Source organism: Sorex araneus, chromosome 3 (genome assembly GCF_027595985.1).
Source record: "Sorex araneus isolate mSorAra2 chromosome 3, mSorAra2.pri, whole genome shotgun sequence".
NCBI lineage: Eukaryota > Metazoa > Chordata > Mammalia > Eulipotyphla > Soricidae > Sorex > Sorex araneus.
This window is the reverse complement of record NC_073304.1, coordinates 165,423,931-165,446,566: the sequence shown is the minus strand read 5'-3', so window position 1 is coordinate 165,446,566 and position 22,636 is coordinate 165,423,931. Positions and strand designations below refer to the sequence as shown.

Genomic DNA, 22,636 nt, shown 5'->3' with positions numbered 1-22,636 from the left:
AAAATCAGGTTGGTGGGGCCGGAGAGATAGCACAGAGGGTAGGGCGTTTGCCTTGCACGCGGCCGACCTGGGTTCGATCCCCGGCATCCCATATGGTCCCCCAAGCACTGCCAGGAGTAATTCCTGAGTGCAAAGCCAGGAGTAACCCCTGAGCATCGCTGGGTGTGACCCAAAAAGCAAAAAAAAAAAAAAAAGAAAAAAGAAAATCAGGTTGGTCTGTTCAAAGCAAGTGCCCTACCCATGGTACTATCACTCCAGCCTCTAGAGTTTTTATAAACCCTTATTCCATAGTAGTGGCACAGAAGAGCACTTTCTGTAATGGTGGAAGAGTCCTATGTCTGACCTCAGAAGTATCCGATCCAATCCACCGGCCACTAGACTTTACATGAGGCTGTTGAGCATTTGAATTGTGGCTAATGCACAGATGGAAAGAAATACTGAGCAGCATTTAATTCATTTATATTTAGATGATATACTGGGCTGGAGTGATAGCACACTCCACTATCAGAGGGTAGGACGCTGGCCTTGCAGGCGGCTGACCCAGGTTCAATCCCCAGCATTCCATATGGTACCTCGAGCCTGACAGAAGTGATTCCTGAGTACAAATCCAGGAGTAACACTGTACCACTGCTGGGTGTGGCCCAAAAGCCAAAAAATAAAAAAGAAAGAAAGCAGCCCAGGTAGGATTTGAACTTGGGGCCGGAGAGATAGCACAGGGCTGAGGGCATCACATGGTCCCTAGAGCAGCCCTAGATGTGGTGCTGGAGGTCCGAAAGTTCCACACCCCTGGTATTGCACCACGGATGCGGTTAGCTGAGAATCACCAGGAAGGGAGCCCAGGTCCCCTTAGCACCACTTTGGAATGCGCCCCGCTCAGGCTCCTCTAGGCAATGCTGACATGTATCATGCCGTGCATCCTCCGGATTCCATCCTACATCAACACGCTAAAAGCTGGGAGAGTAAGGTTAGCAAAAAGAATTAGAAGTGACTTGACAGTGACATACATCAGGCAGGGCTTATAAATGGGCAAACTGCGGCTGGAACTCCTCCCTCTGCTGCAGGCCTGGGGATGGGCAGGGTTTCAGGCCTGCTCTCTGCACCTCAGCCTTGCAGTTGGTTTCTGAAACTAGGAGTGGCCTCCTCTGCCTTGTATTCCTTTAGCAGTGATGGTGGATACTTCCCTCACCAATTAAAAGCTATAGAACGGGGGCTGGAGTGATCCCATAGTGGGTAGGGCGTTTGCCTTGCACTCGGCCAACCCGGGTTCGATTTCCAGCTCCCATATGGTCCCCTGAGCACCATCAGGGGTAATTCCTGAGTGCAGAGCCAGGAGTGACCCCTGTGCATCACCAGGTGTGAGCCAAAAAGCATAAATAAATAAATAAATAAATAGGCCAGGTGGTCGTTTAAAAAATAATAATAAATAAAAATTTAAAAAGGTATACAACAACTACAGTTAATGGTAATTATAGGAAAAAAATGAATTTTTACTATGTTCCAAGTTTTGTTCTAAACACAGATTCATTAGTTCATTTGATGGCCCTGATTACCATTCACCTTAATTTTTTTCATTGTCTGAATTTTATTTATTTTATTTTATTTTGCTTTTTGGGTCACACCCGGCAAAGCACAGTGGTTACTCCTGGCTCTGCACTCAGGAAATAGCCCTGGTGGTGCTCAGGGGTCCATATGGGATGCTGGGAATCGAACCTGGGTTGGCCGCGTGCAAGGCAAATGCTCTACCCGCTGTGATATTACTCCAGCCCCTATTAATTTAATTTTTTTTTTTATGTTCTTGGTGTTGAGGCCACACCTGGATGCTCAGGGCTTACTCCTGGTTCTGTGCTCAGGGATCACATGAGCCAAGGGAGATAGCGGATGGCGGGGATTGAACCTGGGTCATCCATGTATGCCTTTACTGCTATACCATCTCTCCAGACCCTCATTGTCCTCATTTCATATAGAAAGAAAGAAAAGTCTGGAGAACACATAATTTGCTCCGAATCCTAGCGCTAACTGGTAAGCCGGTTCAAGGTTACTTGAGGGGAAGGAGGACTTGTTTTGTTTTGGGACCGTACCTAACTGTGCTCAAGGGTTCATGCTTTGGGAGTCACTCCCAGCAGTGCTTGGGGGACATGCAGGGCTGGGGATTGAAGCTGGGACTCCAGCATCCAAAGGATGCTCTCCAGTTCTTCTCTCTCTCTCCCCAGCCCCCAAGTTCTTTGCAACACTTTCATAAGGTCTTTGCAACACAGAAGGTTCTAGGTAAATGTTTTCAGTTGAGTGAATAAATGAGCCCGTGGAGGAAACACTAGCACACTCACCCACCTGTTAAAACAGTAATAACATGTTAATCTAAGTAAGACTTGGAGCCTTCCACAGAGCCTCAGGTGGTGAGAACACTGACTGTGACTTCCTGCATGGAAGTTAAACGTGTGGTGTGAAGTTTGCTGCTATAGAAAATTTGCTCCTATATAAAAACGTGTCTATGATGAGTGAATATTAACTGGAGAGAAGCCGCAAGGCTGTGTCAAAGATGAAATTATCAATGGATACATATTTGTCAATGACTCTTGGAAATTATTTCTTCCTCTTCGCTCTGTTTCTCACATTAACAGTTCCTTGGCAATAATAACAACTGTTCCTTATGTCTACGCTCTCTGTTGCATTTTCCTCTAGAAACAACAGCATAAATTGACACAAAGGAGTTTCACAGACACTGGCAAAGTTTCCCAAACAGGTCCCTGCTCCTCAATGGCCCTCTTTGTCTCCAGGCTTCTGTGCCAGTTCACACCACAGACAATACATTTATCTTGCTACTCAAATGTCTTCCAACACCCCCTTTTCCCGAGGTGTCAGATGTAAACCCCGCCCCCCCCCCCCCCCCCCCGTGCTTGCTCTGCAGGTTCCCTCCAAATCCCTCAAATATTTCTGCTGTTTAGCAAGGACCCTCACTGGATATGTGAAGTCAGCTCATTGTCATCTCTATGCTGTCACCCTGTCCCTCCACCTGGAAGGGCTTTTGCGCCTCACATCTCTTCCCGTGCCTCGTTCAAATTAACACTCCCCCGTGAAACTCCTCTGACTGTTCTTGACTGTTGAAATCAGGACAGACTAAGAGCACCTAATGCGCCTGGAACACCCTCTCCCAGATAACTGTGCTCGGCTTCTGCTCGTCTCCCCAGTCTGTGCTCAAATGTTACTTTATCTGTTTGGCCTTTTCTGACCACTCTTTTAAAGTGACCACACCCCCATTACCCTGGCATTCCCAAACCTCATTGTCTGACATTAAAAAAGAAAAAAAAAAGGTGCCAGGCTGGAGCAATAAATAGTACAGCGAGTAGAGCATTTGCCTTGCACATGGCCGACCCAGGTTCAATTCCCAGCATCCCATATGGTCTCCTGAGCACCCCCAGGAGTAATTCCTGAGCTCAGAGCCAAGAGTAACCCTTGAGCTACGCCGGCTGTGACCCAAAGAGCCAAAAAGTAAAAAAAAAAAAAAAAAAAAAAAAAAAGTGCACACTCAGCAGTGCCGGGGCTCCTTGGGGACCATTCCTGGTATTGCTCTAGCCTCTGCATCTGGGTCTGGTGAGGCAGTGTTGGGGTGGGGTGGGATCAGGAGCATCAGAACCCACCAGCAGTTCTCAGTGCTCAAGAGGCCATGGAGGGGACTAGAGCAATAGCACAGTGAGTAGGGCGTTTGCCTTGCACTCGGCCAACCCAGGTTCGATTCCCAGCATCCCATAGGGTCCCCTGAGCACTGCCAGGAGTAATTCCTGAGTGCAGAACCAGGAGGTAACCCCTGTTCATCACCAAAAAGCAAAAATAAATAAATAAATAAAAAGAAGCCATGTAGGTGGCAGCGGAGGTGACAGTCTTCCCATCTTCCTGCCCCTTTCTGGCTGTCACACCCACGAGCTGCCTCCAGGCGATATTTAACCGAGTCACCGGCCTTGATCCAGAGACTCACAAATGAATCTCAAAATGGATTAGCTCCCTACAAAGATGTCTCCAGACCCTAATCATTTACAATTTTAGAATTCCAGGAGCAACATCTTATGATACTCAATAGGAAATAGGAAATAAATTATCTAGCATCTGTCTGTGGCAGGCTGGCTTGAGTGGTGGTGGGAAAGTTCAAAATAACGGTGGTGGGAAGGTGCAATGGGGGTGGGATTGTGTTGAAAAACTGAATTAATCAATTAATGTGAACAACCTTATGAAAATAAAATTTAAAAAAAATTTTTTAAAGTGGTCATGTAGGGCCTGGGATTAAACTCAGAGTCTTGCATATGCTAGGCACATGCTGTATACTGATATCTCTCAGTTCCTCCCTGATTTATTTTAATCTCTCTTCCTTCACATTCATTACTATCTCATATAGCCCATATTTGTTTGTCTATTTCCTTATTTGTTAATCTAGGTATGCTTGCTTAGAGTAGTCAGAATCAAGATGACTTCCCAGCACAGATTAGTTGTTCAATAAACATTGGTGAGTAATGGATGCATTTTTATTACTTTAAAATTCTAGAGCAATGCTTTTTTTTATTGTGTTATCAGCATTTTTACACTGAAGGACCATAAAAATTTGAAAAATATTTTGTGACCTGGTAAAGCAGAAATTTTTAAAACACATAATAAAAATATACCTCATTATTTATGATACTACTATTTATATATTATCTAGGTAATAAGTAGGTAAGGCATTTGCCTTGCATGCAGCCAACCTGGGTATAATCCCTGGCACCACATATGATCTCCTGAGCCTGCCAAGAGAGATCCCTGAGTGCAAATCCAGGATTAAACCCTGAGCACCACTGGATGTGGCCTCAAGACAAAAACAAAACAAAAAGAGCAGCAATATCTTCTTTTAAAAACCAGCCAAAAATTTTTGCAGGCTGTCACCAGGCCATCCTCCAGTCATTGAAAACTAGACTATATAATTTAGCACTTAATTATGGTTAATTTCACTGAAACTCTTCAGTGCCACCCTCAAGAACGTCATGCTACAACTGGGATGGGAAGGAATGGGAGTGAAGATAGACGATTGGCAACTACACCACCTCCGCTTCACTGATAATATCGTTCTAGTAACACACCAAACATTAGCCAAGCGGCACGAATGCTGGCAACTTCGACCGTGAGTGTGGAAAGGTCAGACCGCAGATGAATCTCACGAAGACAGTGTTCATGAGAAACGAACTAGTTACTGACGTTCCATTTGCTTTCAACATCTCCGAATGCAGCAGTTATGTGTACCTAGGTCGAGAACTCAACATGATGAGTGACCTGGTACCAGAGCTGCACAGGAGGAAGAGAGCAGTGTGGGATGCCTTCAAGAGCATCGAAGAAGTGCTTAAAAGGACGAAGAACCTCCAGCTCCAGGCACGTCTTTTCAACTCCACCATTCTTCCTGCACTAACATATGCATCAGAGACCTGGGCCCTACGAAAACAGAATGAGAATGCTATTCGGGTCTCCCAAAGAGGAATCTAGAGAGCCATACTTGAAATATCACACTTCACTCAAGTGAGAGAAGGAATCTGGAGTTCCGACCTCCGTCGATGATTGAGAATCAGGGTTGCTGTCTCGTTTGCCAATGCATCGAAAATCAGATGGCCGGACACATAATGCAATTTGGAGACGACTGCTGGACTAGAGCTATTACTGACTGGGTTCCACTGAATGCCTGGCTGCCCACCTACGAGATGGTCAGACTTCTTTGTCAAAAACCTGAATGAATGGTTTGAGGCTCTTCATGTTCCTGGAGCGAGCAGATGTCATTGGGCTACACTAGCACACGACAGGGACGAATGGAGATGTTACTGGCACCCGCTTGAACAAATTGATGAACATTGAGATGATAAGTGATACAAGTGAATTATGATTAATTTAGGAATGTGACTATTTTTATTTTGTGAGGAGAGTAAAAAGATTTGTTGTTCAGGGGTCACTCTTGGATGTGTACAGGGGACTGTGTGGTAGTAGGAACAGAACCCAGGACTTCATATAGAAAGCATGTGGGCTGCTTCCTATAGTCCAGCGTGGAGGGCGTTGCCTTGCACACTGTTGACCCAGGTTTTATCCCTAGCATTCCATATGGTGCTCCAAGCACCACCAGGAGTAATTCCTGAGTGCAGAGTCAGGAGTAGCCCTGAGCACCGCTGGGTGTGACCCAAAAAGCAAACAAACAAACAAAAGAGAAAACATGCAATGGATCATTCCCCAGTCCAAGAATATGAATCTTTGTCTCTCTTACTATATTTCCAAGACAAATATAAATAATTGACGCGTATGATGTCCAAGCACACGTGTTCCTGCCAAATACATGTCTCCCGCATCTCCCCTCTTGAGATGTGTACTTTTATACGTTCACAATGGGATGTGTACTGGCGCACATTCTGCGCCCTGGAGAAGCCCAAGTTCTCTCTTGAGCGTGTTACCCTCTCTCTCTCTCCTCTTCCCCTTCCTCAAAACTCCCAAATAAAACTTTTTTTTAACTTAAAAAAACCTTTAGTATCATTCTATAATTCCTTCTCTTTCACCAATGCATTCTTTTTATTAAGCATTCATTAGATATTTAATGAGGACCTATGAGATGTTTTGATTTGCCCAACAACATTTTCAATAACTCAATTACACACAAACAATGAAAAAAATCAAAATAAATAATAGAAAAAAGAAAACTATAAAAACTGAGAATCCAATATTTGTATATGGGGATACTGGGTAAGCCTGACAGATGGAATGGGTTGAAAAAAAGGGGATAAAAGATACAGAATGATGAGAGACTGGAGTAGGATATTGCCAAAGTATCACCAGATGCTAGTGCTTAATATAAACTGTAAAAAACAGATATGCAAATATATTCTTCATGAATTTTTAAAATTCGCCTATCAAACGTTATTTACCATCAGCTAGCCAGTAGTCTAAAAAAATTAGATTAAGACTAGCGCCATCTGGTGGTTATTTTGGAAATAATCCTTGAGTTTCCCTATGAAAAGATCGTATATCTTCCTATGCAACCGGGCTGCCATCATAACGTGTGTGTGTGTGTGTGTGTGTGTGTGTGTGTGTGTGTGTGTGAAGGGTGGGGAGAGGTAGCAAAGGGATTAAGGTATTTGCCTTGTATGCAACAAACCCTGGTTTTCTTTTCTTTTTTCTTTTTTTTTTGGGTCACACCTGGCAATGCACAGGAGTCATTCCTGGCTCATGCACTCAGGAATTATCCCTGGCGGTGCTCAAGGGACCATATGGGATGCTGGGATTTGAACCCGGGTCGGCCGCGTGCAAGGAAAACGCCCTACCTGCTGTGCTATCACTCCAGCCCCCTGGTTTGCTTTTTTTTTGTTTTGTTTTTAAATGATGGAACTGAAATTTTATTCTGTAGGCAACCGAGAACCATAAATACTTTTGAGCAGTACTGCACAAATAATCAAAGCTTCCCTAAAAAATATGGTATGGAACCCTAATTTTTTAAATGGAATAACATTTTTTTAGTTAGGTTATTGATATAATAATTTTCTAAATATCCTTGTACTTTTTTTTACAACCACATATATATTTGAGTTTTATTAATTCTATTTTAAAAAATCATGTTTTTTGTCTGCCATGGAGGCAGGGGGAGGGTGGGAAAGGGGGGGTATACTGGGATATTGGTGGTGGGGAACGTGCACTGGTGGAGGGATGGGTGTTTGATCATTGTGTGATTGTAACCCAAACATGAAAGTTTGTAACTATCTCATAGTGATTCTGTCACTGCACTGTCACTGTAGCACTGTCATCTCGTTGCTCATTGATTTGCTGGAGCGGGCACCAGTAACATCTCCATTGTGAGACTTGTTGTTACTGTTTTTGGCATATCGAATATGCCATGGGTAACTTGCCAGGCTCTGCCGTGTGGGTGGGATACTCTCGGTAGCTTGCCGGGCTGTCGGAGAGGGACGGAGAAATCGAGCCCGGGTTGGCCGTGTGCAAGGCAAATGCCCTACTCACTATGTTAACACTCCAGTCCCATTAAAGACATGAAAATCTAAGAGGTTTCCACAAAAAGATACAAACACTTTAATTGTACGATATTCATTCAATAAAATTCACAGTGATTCAATAAATTTTTTAAAATCATATTTTATAATTTTCAAAGTGATTCTTTTTTAAAGCTTTTCATTTTATAAGATAGTTCACAATATTTAATTATATTTAATATTCAAACACCAATCACACCATTATTACACCTTCCCATCACCAAATTTGGGATGTTTCCATCCCAGACCTCAATCCCTGTCCCAAAATACAACCAAAAGAATATATTTTGTATTGTCTGTTATGAAGAACTGCTGAACATGCTTACAAAAAAAGTGTTCATAAAGGAAACAGTGTGAAGATTGTTCTTTTTGGCAGGAGCCATTAACACATTCTATAGGATATCTCCAAAATGACAAACCCTGGCTTTATCTCTGTATCACATGTCGCCCCTTGAGTACCATCAGGAACACAGAACAAGGAATAGCCCCTGAATACTGCACAGTTATGTGGCACAAAAATCAAACAACAGGTTACCGAACTCATTACTGTGAACTAATCTCTTTTTGGAGCCAGTTATCTTATTTCAAGAGTAGCAAGATTTCTTTTTTTTTTCTTTTTCTGCTTTTTGGGTCACACCCGGCGACGCACAGGGGTTACTCCTGGCTTTGCACTAGGGAATTACTCCTGGTGGTACTCAGGGGACCCTATGGGATGCTGAGAATCGAACCCGGGTGGACCTCGTGCAAGGCAAATGCCCTACCCGCTGTGCTATTGCTCCAGGCACAAGAGTAGCAAGATTTCTACCAAAGACCTTTCTGTCTCCCAACTGACATCTCTCTGCCTAGACACCATCATATACAAAAACTGAACACCATAAATTTTCTTTTAACAAGTAACTTATTAACATAATAGTCTAACATCCTTTGTCCTGGAGATTCGATTTCTAGAACTTTATACAATGGGGTGCCCCTACCCCAAAAACCCAAATAAAAAAAGCAGAAGTTAAAAAGTGTGCACAGTATGAATTCAAGTATGTAAATACATAGGGAAAATGCTGTATGCTTTATACTAAAGACTTCTATTTTGGTCTTTTAATTTACATTTCCCAGCAGTATTAGGGGACATCATGGCTATATCCACTGGCATAAGGGAATCAAATCCGGGAACCCTGTGAATGCCAGGCAAATGATCCAGTCCTTTGAACTATTTCTCTAGTTCCTAAGGGGAAAAAGTCTTAAATGAGAAAGTCACCCAATTATAATGGTAATTTTTAAATTTACTGACTAATTACTTAAATATTTCACATCAGGAACAATGAAGAAAATCATAATCATTATGTATTTTGTTTTGTTTTGTTTGGGGTGGGGGGCACACACAACAGTGCTCAGGAGTTACTCCTGGCTTTGAGCTCAGGAATCACTCTGGTGGTGATGGGTGGACCTTATAGGATGCCAGGGATGGAACCTGAGATGCCTGCGGCATGCAAAGCAAGTGCCATGCCTGCTGTGCTACCTCTCCGGCACAAAGTCATTATATTTACCAAAAAAAAAGTACCCATGTCAAAAGCTTTTATTTATTAATTTTATGCTGGGGATAAAAACCCAGGACCTCATTACATGAAAGGCATTCCACATGAACTACATCTCCAACCTCTTTTTTTTTTTTTTTTTGCTTTCTGGGTCACACCCAGCGATGCTCAGGGGTTACTCCTGGCTTTGCACTCAGGAATTACTCCTGGCGGTGCTTGGGTGACCATATGGGATGCTGGGGATTGAACCCGGGTCGGCCGCGTGCAAGGCGAACGCCCTACCCACTGTGCTATCGCTCCGGCCCCATCCCCAACCTCTTAAAAGAAGCAATGAGCAATGAGTAAATTCATGCAGACATGAACTCATGAACTTATATTATGATAAATACAGCCAAGGCCAATGGACTAGGGAGAGAGCTCACAGGGCTGGGACACATGCCTTTCTGAGTGTGAGCCCCAAACTATTGGCTTCTCATTCAGCTCCTGCCTCAGTGAAAAATTAGACCCACAAAGTCTGGTGGTTTATTGCTGGGAGTATTCCTGCGGCCCCCTGAGCACAGCTTAGCAAGCCTTCAATGCAGTGAAATATAACTTAAAGGAAAAAAAAAGCAGAAGAGTGTATTACTCATAGGTTTAAAGTCCTCAGTTTCATCAATAAAAAATTTAAAAAATTAAAAAAGCAGAAGTTAAAAACTGTGCACAATATGAACCCAAGTATGTAAATACATAGGGAAAATACTGTGTGCATGTTTTGCAAGTACAAGATTCTGGGTTTCATTCCTAGAAGCATATAAGGACAAAGACTAAAATATCCAGAGTGACTGCTTCTACATAAGAGAAGTTTGTTAAGCCATGGCTTGCAACATTTCTCGAGTGATCTGTAACAAACTTGATTTAAAACATTTTGATTAAAACGTTCTGGTTAATAGGACTTTTCAATCTGCCTGATTTTATTAATTGCATGTGAATCAACTGAGCTAGAATCCCCACAAGAAGAGAAAGAAAGCAAACATACTACAATTCTATGCCAGAATCTGACTCCCCCTGGAGAAATTCCCAGTCGCAGAACTGTATTGAAGTTTTATTATTGCTATCACACTTCTCCCAGAGCACGGGGGAACTTACAGAGGGTTCTGTTGGGGTCAGTGGATTACAAAGCCTCACAAACACTTGGGTTCCCATCTTCAGAGTTGCCAGAAGACCTGGATCAGGGGCCCTTAAAATAGAGAAAGAAATACAAAAATACAAGATAGGAGAAACATTTCCCAAAGCTAATACAGTCTAGTAGGGTTAGTCCTCTGCCCCAACACGGACCCACTTTTGTTAGTTAGAAGCAACAGAAATAGGACTTTGCTTAGCAGGAAATCCAGCCCAAAATATTGTAATTACAACTGGACTATTTCAAAAACAATAGTAACCAGGAGCAGTATTTTTCCCATCATTGGAAAGTCTAGGATGTGTTTGGGGATGGGGTGGGGGAGAATCAGAGCCAGACGGTCACACCTGGCAGTACTCAGGGCTTTCTACTGGCTCTGTGCTCGGGATCATTCACCGCAGGGCTAAGGGGACCATATACGGTGCTAGAGAACAAACCCTCGGCAGACCATTGGAATTTTCTTTTGTTTTTTGGGACCACACCCGGAGGTGCCATGTGTACTATAGCTCTGGCCCCTCCCCTCTATATTTCTCAAAGACCATAGGAAGAACTCTGAAGCCAATAGGGAGACATACTGACCTTATTTACTATCACGCACAGGAAATCAATTTACATATATTCTAAGGCAGAACACTATACCTGACACTTTACAAAGTTTACAAAGTGCTGTCGATTACAACTTTGTTTGTTTTCTGGTTTTTGTGGGGAGGCCACACCCGGAAATGCTCAGGGGTCACTCCTGGCTTTGCACTCAGGAATTAGAGAGTGCAGATATTTATTTGAATTTAGCAATTCCTGAGGGTACGCTCAGGAACCTTATGGGATGCCAAGGACCAAATCTGTCGGCCTCCTGCAAGGCAAACTGCCCTGCTGTACTATCGCTCCAGCCCATGCCACCTACATCTTATTTGACCATCACAGTAAGCAAGCCTTGGAAATAATAATTTTATTACTCTCAGTTAATCGGATATAAATAGGTATGGGGGTTGCTTTGCTAATTAGTGATGGAGGCAATGATCTAACTAGCTGTTCTGGATCCGCTTGCACCAGGTCTTGGAGAACAGGCCTGGAAATGATATGGGTAAGGAGGAGATAAATGCCATCGGCATTCGACTGTGTCCACCAGTCCAGATAGCATGGCTACGTTCTCCCAGGTTCTTTGAATTCTCGCCTTCTACGAAGTTGGTACCAACTTTTTACTTCGGTGACGCGATTCCGTGTTCAGTACTCTCTTTTTAGTAATCACCCTCCCGAGGACAATCCAAAGGGCAAAAAACACCCCGATGGGCAGATAACTGAAGAGGATGGTATACAGGCTGAGAGAGCTAGGTGCAATACTTGTCACCAAACTCTGCATGTCTCAACCAGGAGCTGCACACCAAGGCTTCGGAAGCGAGTGTGGAACTGGAGGCTTCCCCAGCTCTCTCCCGACCCTGCGTGAGTCCCCTCCCCCCCAACCCAGTTCTGATCGGGACGTCCCACCGGTATGATGCTACTTCCCAGGGACCCACCGCCTTTGAGCACCTACCTCTTAAGTCAGGGATCTGTGTGCTTCCAACATGTCTGTCCCCAAGCTCTTCGAACTCTCTGGGCCTCCTCCCGCTAACGCGTCGCCGCCGCAGCGTCCCCGCTGCCATGGAGACGGGGGGGGGGGGAGGAACGCGCCTCCAGCCCGGCGGGCGTCTTTCCCGGCAGCCCCGGCCCCGCCCCCGCCCCCGGCCCGGCCCAGCAGACAGTCTCCGGCTGGTGGAGACCCCACCTCTGTAGGCTGGAGCCGAATTCCTGACGGTACAAGGTGATCTTTTTTTTTTTTTTTTTTTTGCATTTTTCACTAACCTGCGGACTGCCGCGGTCCGCGGACCGGCGCTTGAAAACCAGCCACGACTCCCGATCGGCTAGCGGAGGCCCGCAGAGGTGGCGGCTAGGGGCCGCTAAGGCCTCTCTGCTGGTGGGACCTCAAGCTGGCCCTGGGCTGCGCGAGACCCCACCCCACCCCCGCCCCCACGCCTCTGCAGAAATTGCACGGGCCGGGCGTGTTCCTGATGTAATTTATTGATCCTCGAGGCTCCGCATGCGTGAAAGCTGACGACTGTCCAGCCAGGGGGAGTGTCCGGGTCTGGCGGTGCGTTGGGGGTCAGTGGCTCGTCGGCGACTGCAAGGCCTTGGAACGAGGTGGTGCGAGGAAGTCCTCAGCCTCGCCGTCTCTTGAACGCTTCGGTCCAGCTTCCTTCCCCGGCCACTCACCTCTCGGGAAATGACCCGAGAGACCTGGGGGGCCGCGCTCTGAACGCCTCTGCCCCAGCTTTGGAAGACCGTCAAGTCCAGCAGGATGGGTGCATGCGTTGCAGGATGACCTGCCTGGATGCGCTTTCCCCGAGCGGGGAGCGAAGCGGAGCGGCCAGCAGCCTCCCTCGTCTTAGCGCACCACCTGGGCCCTGGGTGGGGGCGCTGGGTTGAGACTGGCTAGCCCCGATATCCCCAGTATACCAGAGTGAGAGCAGGGCCCACGGGGGGGGGGGGAAGCCAGGCTGGGGTCCTCACGCTCAACACGTGGCCGCCACGGCCACCGGGTTCCCCGACGATGTGGGGGCACCCCCACAGCCCCCCGAAAGTGGGGGTGACATGCTGGAGACGGTCCCTCCTCGCCCACGCTCACACTAGCGTCCCGTTCTTGCTGTCGTAGCGGGGTGTGGCCTGCGGGAAACGGAGGACCGCGTACTCCGTGGCCTTTTCCAAGGGCTGGCGTCTGGGCGCGCTGGTGTGGCGGGCCGGGCCTCGGCTGCACACTTGGATGTCTGCGTAATGCAAGTTGCTTTCCTCCGACCTGAGGCTTACACTTCTCTCCCTCCGGCGGTCAGGCTGCCTGCTGTGCCGTCTGTCCGAGGGGCCTGCTGTGCCCGGGGTCTGCAAGGCATGGAGGGAGAATCCTCGCTTGCCCCCTTGCCTGCCGGCGCAGTGGCATGGCATCCCATCCCACCGAGGGTCACAGCTTTGCTCCTCGGTGAAGAGGTTTGAGATACGCAGGACCCGGAGGGAACGGCTGTTCTGGGGTCCCGGGGACCCTCCACACCCCTACGCCCATTGCTCGTGGAGAGTGCTCCTGCTTACCTTTGTGCCATTCTGCTGCAGTTGCTCCTGCAGCTTCTGTGTCCCTCTTGCTTGGCTCCCTAATGGGGCAAAAAAATCCAAATGAAAGAGCACCCAATCTGGGCTGGAGTGATAGTACAGCGGGTAGAGCGTTTGCCTTGCGCGAGGACGACCTGAGTTCGATTCCCAGCATCCCATATGGTCCCCCGAGCACCTCCAGGAGTAAGTTCCTGAGTTCATGAGCCAGGAGTGACCCCTGTGCATCGCCAGGTGTGACCCAAAAAGAAAAAAAAATTATGAAATTATGAAAAAAAAAGCACCCCCTCTTCCCTGTCTCTACCCCCAAAGTCCTCTTACATATCTGCCGGACTCTTATGTTACTTCACTTAACATAGTGGCCTCCAGTTCCATCCAAGTGGTGGCAAATTACAAGCTTCATCTTTTTATTTTTTTCTTTTTGGGTCACACCCTGCGATGCACAGGGGTTACTCCTGGCTCTGCACTCAGGAATTACTCCTGGCGATGTTCAGGGGACCATATGGGATGCTGGGAATCGAACCCGTAACAGCCACGTGCAAGGCAAATGCCCTCCCCACTGTGCTATCGCTCCAGCCCCACAAGTTTCATCCTTTCTTATAGCTGTGTAATATTGTGTGTGGAGAGATAGTGCAGAGATAGGGTGCTTTCCTTGTAGGAGGCTGTTCCCAGTTTGATCCCTTGTACCACCTACAGCCCCTCGAGTCCGCCGGAAGTGATTCCTGAGTGCAGAGCCAGGAGTACACCCTGAGCATTACCACGTGTGGCTCAAAAGCAAAGATAAAAATTTTGTTGTGTGTGTATATATATACACAGCTCCTTTGTCTGGCTTTTGGGTTTTCATATCCTGTTCCTTTATGCCCTTTTCAAAGATGCTGGTTCTATAACCTTCTCTTTTTTGATTTGCCTTCCACCCCCTTAATCCCAGTTACCTGTCTTCTTTTTCCTTTGAAAAACAGATGGGCAGCTCCTGTGAAAGGAAAAACAGATCACTCATGGGTAAGAGTCCTGGCCCTGTCATTTATTTGCTCTAATGTTCTGGGACCTTCACTCAGTCCCCACTAACAAAAATTCACCCTGCACCAAAGCATTTATCGGGGTACCACACATCTTCCCAAAGGGATGGCTCTAGAAGGTAGAGTGGTACAACTGACAGAACCTAACCTAAAATACAGCATCAAGCATGCAGCTATTAAATGCCAGGGAAGGAGCTGGGCTGTGGGCTATTCTGGGACTGTCTGACAGGCTAATCTCCACAGGGTGCCAAGGGAATCTGTGAAATAATGGAATATGCCTGAATTCAGAGACCCTCTTGCTTCTTCCATCCTTTTCTGCCAACCTTGTCAATACTTACCGTTCATTAACAGGGTCCTTCAAAATCCTTTCCTAACAGGTGGCCTCTCTTCCCGCTGCCCCGTGCTTATTTTTAATTAACAGAGAAAGCGAGAGCGATTTAACCTTCATAGTACACGGCACAGGGAGCCCTAGATTTGGAAAGTGACTCAGCTACCCTGCCCTTGCTGCAGGACAGGCTGCATATATTCATTTCTGAGCCCCTGGGGGTCCCGATGGGGCCAGCATGTCTATGTGACTGTCCATTGTTGGATGGCCAGAGAACCAGCAGTAATCTGAAGAAATAGGTTGAATAGTTTGGGACTGACTTCCTATGCTTTTCCCTGCTAGTTCTCAAAGGAGTCAACCTTCTTTGTCTGGCTTCTGTCTCACCAAGGAAGTTTCCTTCTTTTGCTAATAGGGAGGAGAGGGAGGTGGGACTGAGAGAGATAGGAAGGAGAGAGAGAGAGAGAGAGAGAGAGAGAGAGAGAGAGAGAGAGAGAGAGAGAGAGAGATGACTTATAAATTATGTTAATTTTACTACTGAGGAACTTTTCCACATTTATTAGACAGAGTGTGTTTGATTTTATTTTATTTTTTTTCTTTTTGGGTTACACCCGGCAATAATGCACTGGGGTTACTCCTGGCTCTGCACTCAGGAATTACTCCTGGCGGTACTCAGGGGACCATATGAGATACTGGGAATCGATACTGGGAATCGAACCCAGGTCGGCCTCGTGCAAGGCAAATGCCCTACCCGCTGTGATATCGCTCCAGCCCCTTATTTTTTAGTTTTAATGCAGCTCGCTGAGTTGAGAACCCTTAGAATTTTCATTAAAATCTATAGGTGGTTCAGAAAAAAAAAACCAAAAAACTCGAGGGGACCAGAGAGAGTATGGTAGGTACGGAGCTCAATCTGTAAGTGGCCAACCGGATTCCATCCGAGGCACCACTTATAGTTCCACAGGTCCCCCGGGAGTAAGCCCTGAGCACTGTTGGGTGTGACCTAAAATAAAAAAAAAAGAAAGAGAGAAAGACAGAAAGAAAGAAAGAAAGAAAGAAAGAAAGAAAGAAAGAAAGAAAGAAAGAAAGAAAGAAAGAGAGAAAAAAGAAAAAGAAAGATCTTTGAAATTACTCTGAATCTTTCTACTTCCCATTCTCTTACTGTTGTTTAGAGTCAGCCTTCTCCTGTCTGAGATTCCTTGTCCCTTAATCACTACTGTCTTCCTTCTTCTACTTAAATAGATCAAAAGAAAATCAATACTACTTTAACACTGACTTAGATTATTCAACTTTAGTGAGTAACCTCTTCGCCACTTGGCCATTGCAAAACCTGGATACAACTCAAAAGGAGTACTAGATTCAATTCATAGATTATTGGATTTTATTTTTATTGCTCTTAAAATTTTTAATGTTTTAGCTTATATTTTATTTTTGGGCAATGGCTGGTGGTACTCAGGGATCACTCGTAGCGGGTCTTGGGGAACAATATGGGGTAGCAGGTGCTTATTTTTAATTAACCCGGTCAGCCACCTGCAAGGGAAGTGCCCTAACCACTGTACTATCTCTTTAGTGCCTGGATTTTATTTTTAGCATATCCCTGATATTTAGATTATCAGGGAAATCAAAATCAAGACAACAATGAGACATACATGCAAAAGTATGTCTCAAACATAAATATCCTATGAAGAAGCAATTCTATATTCTATAAAAAAATATTTTTCGAGGTTGGATAGTTAGTAGATTGGGTTGGGTGTTTGATTGCATGTGGCTGATTGGGGTTGGATCGCCAGCATCCAATATGGCCCCCTGAGTAATGCCAGGAGTTATTTCTGGGCATAAAGCCAGGAGTAACTCCTGAGCACCGTTGGGTATGGTTCAAAAACCAAAAAACACTGGGCTGGAGAGATAGCACAGCGGGTAGGGCGTTTGCCTTGCATGCGGCCGACCCGGGTTCAAATCCCAGCATCCCATATGGTCCCCTGAGCACGGCCAGGGGTAATTCCTGAGTGCAGAGCCAGGAGTAACCCCTGTGCATCGCCAGGTGTGACCCAAAAAGCAAAAAAAAAAAAAAAACCAAAAAAAGAAATAATCAGTTGCAAATATGAATGCTCACTATAGCATTATTTACATTGTAAAACATGGGAAATATCCTTAATGTCCAACATTGGTACCCAATGAAATAAAATGGCATTGACCAATAGCAACATTATATACCTATTTATGAAAAATATAAGAACACCCAGTAGCATGGATAAGTTTCTTCTTTATTAACTTAATAAAAGAGATTAGATATTTGGGGATTAAAAACTATACACATAGGGATTTTAAAAGGATTACATACTATGGACCAAACATAGTATGACCAAATATGATGACCGCTTAGTACATGTATTGCAAACCATAACACCCTAAAGGAGAGAGAGAGAGTAAGAGGGAATGTGCCTGCCACAGAGGCAGGGGGTGAAGAGGGGTGGGGGTGGCAGGAAGTATACTGGGAACATTAGTGGTGGAGAATGGGCACTGGTGGAGGGATGGGTACTTGAACATTGAATGAATAAAACGTAATCACAAAAGTTTGTAAGTCTGTAATTGTATCTCACGGTGATTCATTAAAGTAAAAATAAAAGGGGGCGGGGCGAGAGGGAAGGGGCGGGGACAAAAAAAGAGAAAAAAAGAATAAAATAAAAATAAAGATAAAAATATAAATATATATTCAAAACAAACATAAAAGGATTGCATAGAAATGAATTAAAATGTTTCTGTCCTCTCTGGGTACTTAGATTTATGGTTCCTTCTTACTTTCTGCTCTTTGGTATTTTCCGTAGAAAATGTGTATTACTTTTTTACTCAAAAACAGCAAAGATGGGGCTGGAGCAATAGCACAGAGGGTAGGGCGTTTGCCTTGCAAGTGTCTGACCCGGGTTCGATTCCCAGCATCCCAATTGGTCCCCTGAGCACCGCCAAGGGTAATTCCTGAGTGCAGAGCCAGGAGTAACCCCTCGCCGGGTGTGACCCAAAAACTTAAAAATAAAACAGTAAAGAACATTTTGAAATAAAATTTTCAATTGTCAGTATCTTTAATTCTGGAAGTTTGTTGAGACAATAAGAAATAAAAATTATTGGCAGATAGGTGGACAATTGACACATGAACATGTGCTCATCATCATGTATCAGGGAACTCTAAATCAAGACAACAATGAAGCATCATCTCACACCAGTGAGAATGGTACATATCAAAAAAGCTGGGAACAGGGGCTGGAGCAATAGCACAGCGGGTAGAGTGTTTGCCTTGCATGAGGCCGACCCGGGTTCGATTCCGAGCATCCCATATGATCCCCTGAGCACCACCAGGGGTAATTCCTGAGTGCATGAGCCAGGAGTAACCCTGTTCATTGCCAGGTGTGACCTAAAAAGCCAAAAAAAAAAAAAAAAAAAGCTGGGAACAACCTGTTGGTGGGGGTGTGGTGGGAAAGGAACTCTCAGCTACTGTCGGTGGGAATGTTGTCTGTTCAACTCTGATGGAACATAATAAGGAGATTTCTCGGAATTTTTACTAAAGTAAGTGCAACATGACTCAGTGATTTCACTTTTTAGTGTCTACACAAAACGTTTATTCAAAATGACCTATGCACACCATTGTTCACTTAGAACAATAGCTAGGATGTTGAATCAACTCAGGTGTCCAGTGATGGGTGAGTGGACAGTGAAGGTGTGGTATATATACACAATGGAATACTACGCAGCTACAAGGAAAAATGAAATCATTCAATTTGCTGGACTTGGATGGAACTGGAGGATATCATGTTAAGTGACGTTAAGTCAGAAGAAGGACAAATACGAGATGATCTCACTTTTCTGTAATATAGAATATCAGGACAGGTGATGCAAGGCATCAAAGAGGAGATACCTCGATTACCTTGCACCTTGGATTATAGAAATGCAGACAGGGGGGCTGGAGCGATAGCACAGCAGGTAGGGCATTTGCTTTGCACTTGGCTGACCTGGGTTCGATCCCCGGCATCCCATATGGTCCCCCAAGCACCGCCAGGAGTTACCCCTGAGCATCGCTGGGTGTGACCCAAAAAGCAAAAAAAAAAAAAGAAGAAGAAGAAGAAATGCATACAGGGAAATAATGACAGGCACTCAAGGGGTCACACGCCTGGGTTAGGAGCAGTGGGCCCCTTTGTCGGTATCGAGATGTTGGTTCACAGAACTGACAGCACTGAAAGCATGAGATCCAAACTACAACGGAACTTAAAAGTGTCCCCTTTGAGGGGGCAGACAGGAGTGGGGGCTGGGGGAGTCATTTGGGGTGAGGTGAGGGAACCTGAGGACACTGGTAGAGATAAATTGCCACTGGTGGAGGGATCGGTGTTGGAACATTGTGTGCTCGAAGTAACTGTGAATGACTTTATAAATCATTAATGTTTAAATGATTGTGATTTAACACAAAATTAATTTTAAAAATGAATGAAGAAAAAATTTTCAGTCCTAATATTTTATGAGAAAGACCATATTTTAACCATAGTTTGATTAGAATATCTAGCATGTTCCTAGCTAGGCCTCTAGATTGAAACTGGCAATGTTAGACAGACTCCCTGTATGACCTTGGGCAAGTTTTGAACTTTGTTGGACTTTCACTTTCCGTGTGTCTGTGTCTATGTGTGTATGTCTGTGTTCCCACATTACTTTTTTTAATTGAGGTAAAATTATTTATAAAAGCATTAATCTTAATTGTTTTAGGCATGTAATGTCAGTGCACTAGCTCCACCACCAAAGTGCCACTATCCCTCCATCACTGTCTTTAATAGACCAATTTAATTTAATTTGGGGGCCACACATGGTGGCGCTCAGGGCTTATACCTGAGTGTATAAGTGAACTCTGTGCCCAGGGTTCACTCCTGATGGGGTTCAGAGGGCCATTTGAATATGGTGGATCAAATCTGGCTTGGCCATATGCAAAGCAAGTGCCCTACCTGCTATGTTATCTCTCCAGCCCCAGTAGAGTTTAATTTTATTAATAAACTGAAAATGGAAGACTAACTCTTCAGGAATCTTCATAAGAATGAAATAAAATAGGGGCCAGAGAGATAGTACAGCAGGTAAGGAGTGTGTCTTGCATGTACCCGGAACTACGAATAAACCCTGAGCACAGCTGGGTATGGCTCAAAACCCAAAGGAGGGAAAAGGGAACTTTAAAACGGAGTGAATGAATGTAAAATACTTAGCATCACCATGATGAGTCTCATGGCACATGATGAGTCTCAGTCAAAGCTGATGCCACTGATTATCATCATCAAAGGAAGAACCAGCCAGGGACTAGGAAGGCTTAAAGGGAAAGATGAGCAAGCTTCTCTAGAAACTTCTATAGTTTCTAGAAATCTTATGTTTGTAGGACATCTCAATTGGAAAAAGCTTTCTTTTGTTGCTGCTGTTGTTTGGGAGCCATACCTGTCACTGTTCTGGGCTCAGTGCTGGCTTTGTGTTCAAGGATAACTCGGCAGTTCTCAGGGGATGGTATGGGGTACTGGGGAATGAACCCCACTAGCTACATGCAAGGCTAGTGACTAACATGCTGTACTATCTCTCTGGCACTGCCCCCCAGCCCCCACCCCAATCATCCTGGGGGAACGTATCATGTATCCTTGTTCTCCTTTTGCAGATGACTCATTCAAGGTTCTAGAACTTTGGTATCTTAATCAGGAAGCCAGGAACAAACTTCCTACTATTTCTATGTTGTCTTCATTTTTCATAGTATATGACTCATCAAAAAAAAATTCATGCCTAGTACATGACTAATCAAAAGACTTATTTGCTTAGTCATAGAATGAATAAATGAATAGTAGGGAGAACTTGAATCCAATGAATTGACTCCAGCTTCTATGTGCTTTTCCAGTGTCCCTCACCTATCTCTATAGATTCACTGATGGTTTATTCATAAATAAGACATCCTTAGGCTTGCAATGCCTCCTGCTAAGTAAGCAGTACTCAGGATAAAATCAGGCCCAGGGGCTTATAGTGATAACACTGAGAAAGGACAATAAAGACAGTACAAAAAATTTACTCAGGCTTTCATATTTCCTTTGCCCACCAAACCAGTGACCTTCAGTATGGGTCACATTATCTATTTTTTTTGTTCTGGTTTTGGGGGTCAATTTTATCTATTTTTATAATGAAATACATACATTTTATGTCTGAAGAAAAAGCAGTTTCCGATTTTGCCTAAAGTTCACACAGCAAATAGGTATAAAAGTTACACTCCGATATTTCATAAATATTCTCCTCCCCACTCCTGACCTTTAAGTAACCATTTCTCCAGGGCTGGAGAGAGCTCTTGGGGTTTGAAAGGATGCAGAAAGCCTGCATTAGATCCTTAGCACAGTCTGGGTCCCCCATCACTGCTGGGAGAAATTCTTCGAACCCCTGTGGGGTGTGGTACCAAAACCACAATAAACATTTTCTCCAAAGGTGATTATCTTTATTGGGAGATATTATGTGTGGTTAAAAGTAAAAGTGAGTCCCTAGTTTGGAATCTTGATTTAATCTTGGTTTATATGCTTGCTCGCCACATGACCTCAGACAAGGTAACTCCTCTGACCCTTTTAGAAGGTAAAACAGAAGGTGTAAGAGTACACCTTACCCACGGGATCGCCGGGAAAATAAAATGAGATTGCAAAGTGACTAAATACCATAGGCTCACCAAAGGCCCCAGTGATCATCTCCGCTGGGGAAGGGAAAGGAGAGGAAGAGGACGACAAAGAGACAATGTTGATTCACTATTCAGCCCTGTTCTGGCCATTCTCCAGACAGCTGGCGAGGCTGTTTTCTGAGGTCCCGGGAAAGGAGTGAGTGCAGGAGGTGGTGCCTCCCTGGTGTGGGTACCCGGAGGTGCCAGGCGCAGGAAGGTGGCAGTGGCGGGTTGGCAGGGGACCATCTGCAGGTCTCTTATTCTTGGGCCTCCAGGGCACTGGCTGCCATGTTCCCCCTCGCCCATTCCCCCTACTCACCAAGGTCCCCTGCAGCCGCAGCACAATCGGTTTCCCATGGTGCTTGGTCTCCCGGGCAGCCCAGCTGTTTCTCTACTGAAAGAGGCTTAGGCGCTTCCTGGTTCCTGGTTTAGCTTTCACCCGCCCCAAAGAGCATGTCAAGTGTCAGGTTTCAACCAAGCAGGTTGGACTTTGGAAGCCACCTGCTGGAAAGGTTTCCAGGTGACTAGCAGCCAAAAGGTAGAGGCTCCAGGTAAGAGCGAGCTCACCTTTGGGATTTGGAGCTGTTTTGAGGGCGCCATTGACCTTTGAGCGTCAAGCCTTAGTGAAAAGAAACCGGAGACAGAAAAGGGTTCGAGGTTTCCTTGGGAACTGCTTCCACATGACACTCTCACTGAAATATATCCTCGGGCATGAAGTAAAGGGTCTTACTTTCTCTTTCCCCAGCTCTGGACTGGTTTGAATTTCACTTTCCAGACAATT

General features: G+C 45.1%; 2 protein-coding genes across 2 annotated transcripts in view; both read right to left on the bottom strand.

Annotated features, from left to right (window-relative positions):
* The window catches only part of DIXDC1 (DIX domain containing 1), an 86,488-nt gene extending 75,719 nt beyond the window's left edge, over positions 1 to 10,769 (bottom strand). Inside the window, exon 1 of the mRNA XM_055130337.1 lies at positions 10,679 to 10,769. Within this exon, the coding sequence (XP_054986312.1) occupies positions 10,679 to 10,735 (57 nt within the window). The 5' untranslated portion in view covers positions 10,736 to 10,769. The remainder of the gene's footprint in view (positions 1 to 10,678) is intronic.
* Positions 10,770 to 12,729: 1,960 nt separating this feature from the next.
* C3H11orf52 (chromosome 3 C11orf52 homolog) lies at positions 12,730 to 22,226 on the bottom strand. Its single transcript, XM_004605044.2, has 4 exons — positions 22,175 to 22,226; positions 14,765 to 14,802; positions 13,818 to 13,876; positions 12,730 to 13,613 (listed from the first exon to the last, which is right to left on the bottom strand). The coding sequence occupies exons 1-4, from the start codon at positions 22,210 to 22,212 to the stop codon at positions 13,362 to 13,364; spliced, it is 387 nt and encodes a 128-aa protein (XP_004605101.1). The 5' UTR covers positions 22,213 to 22,226; the 3' UTR covers positions 12,730 to 13,361.
* Positions 22,227 to 22,636: the final 410 nt, after the last annotated feature.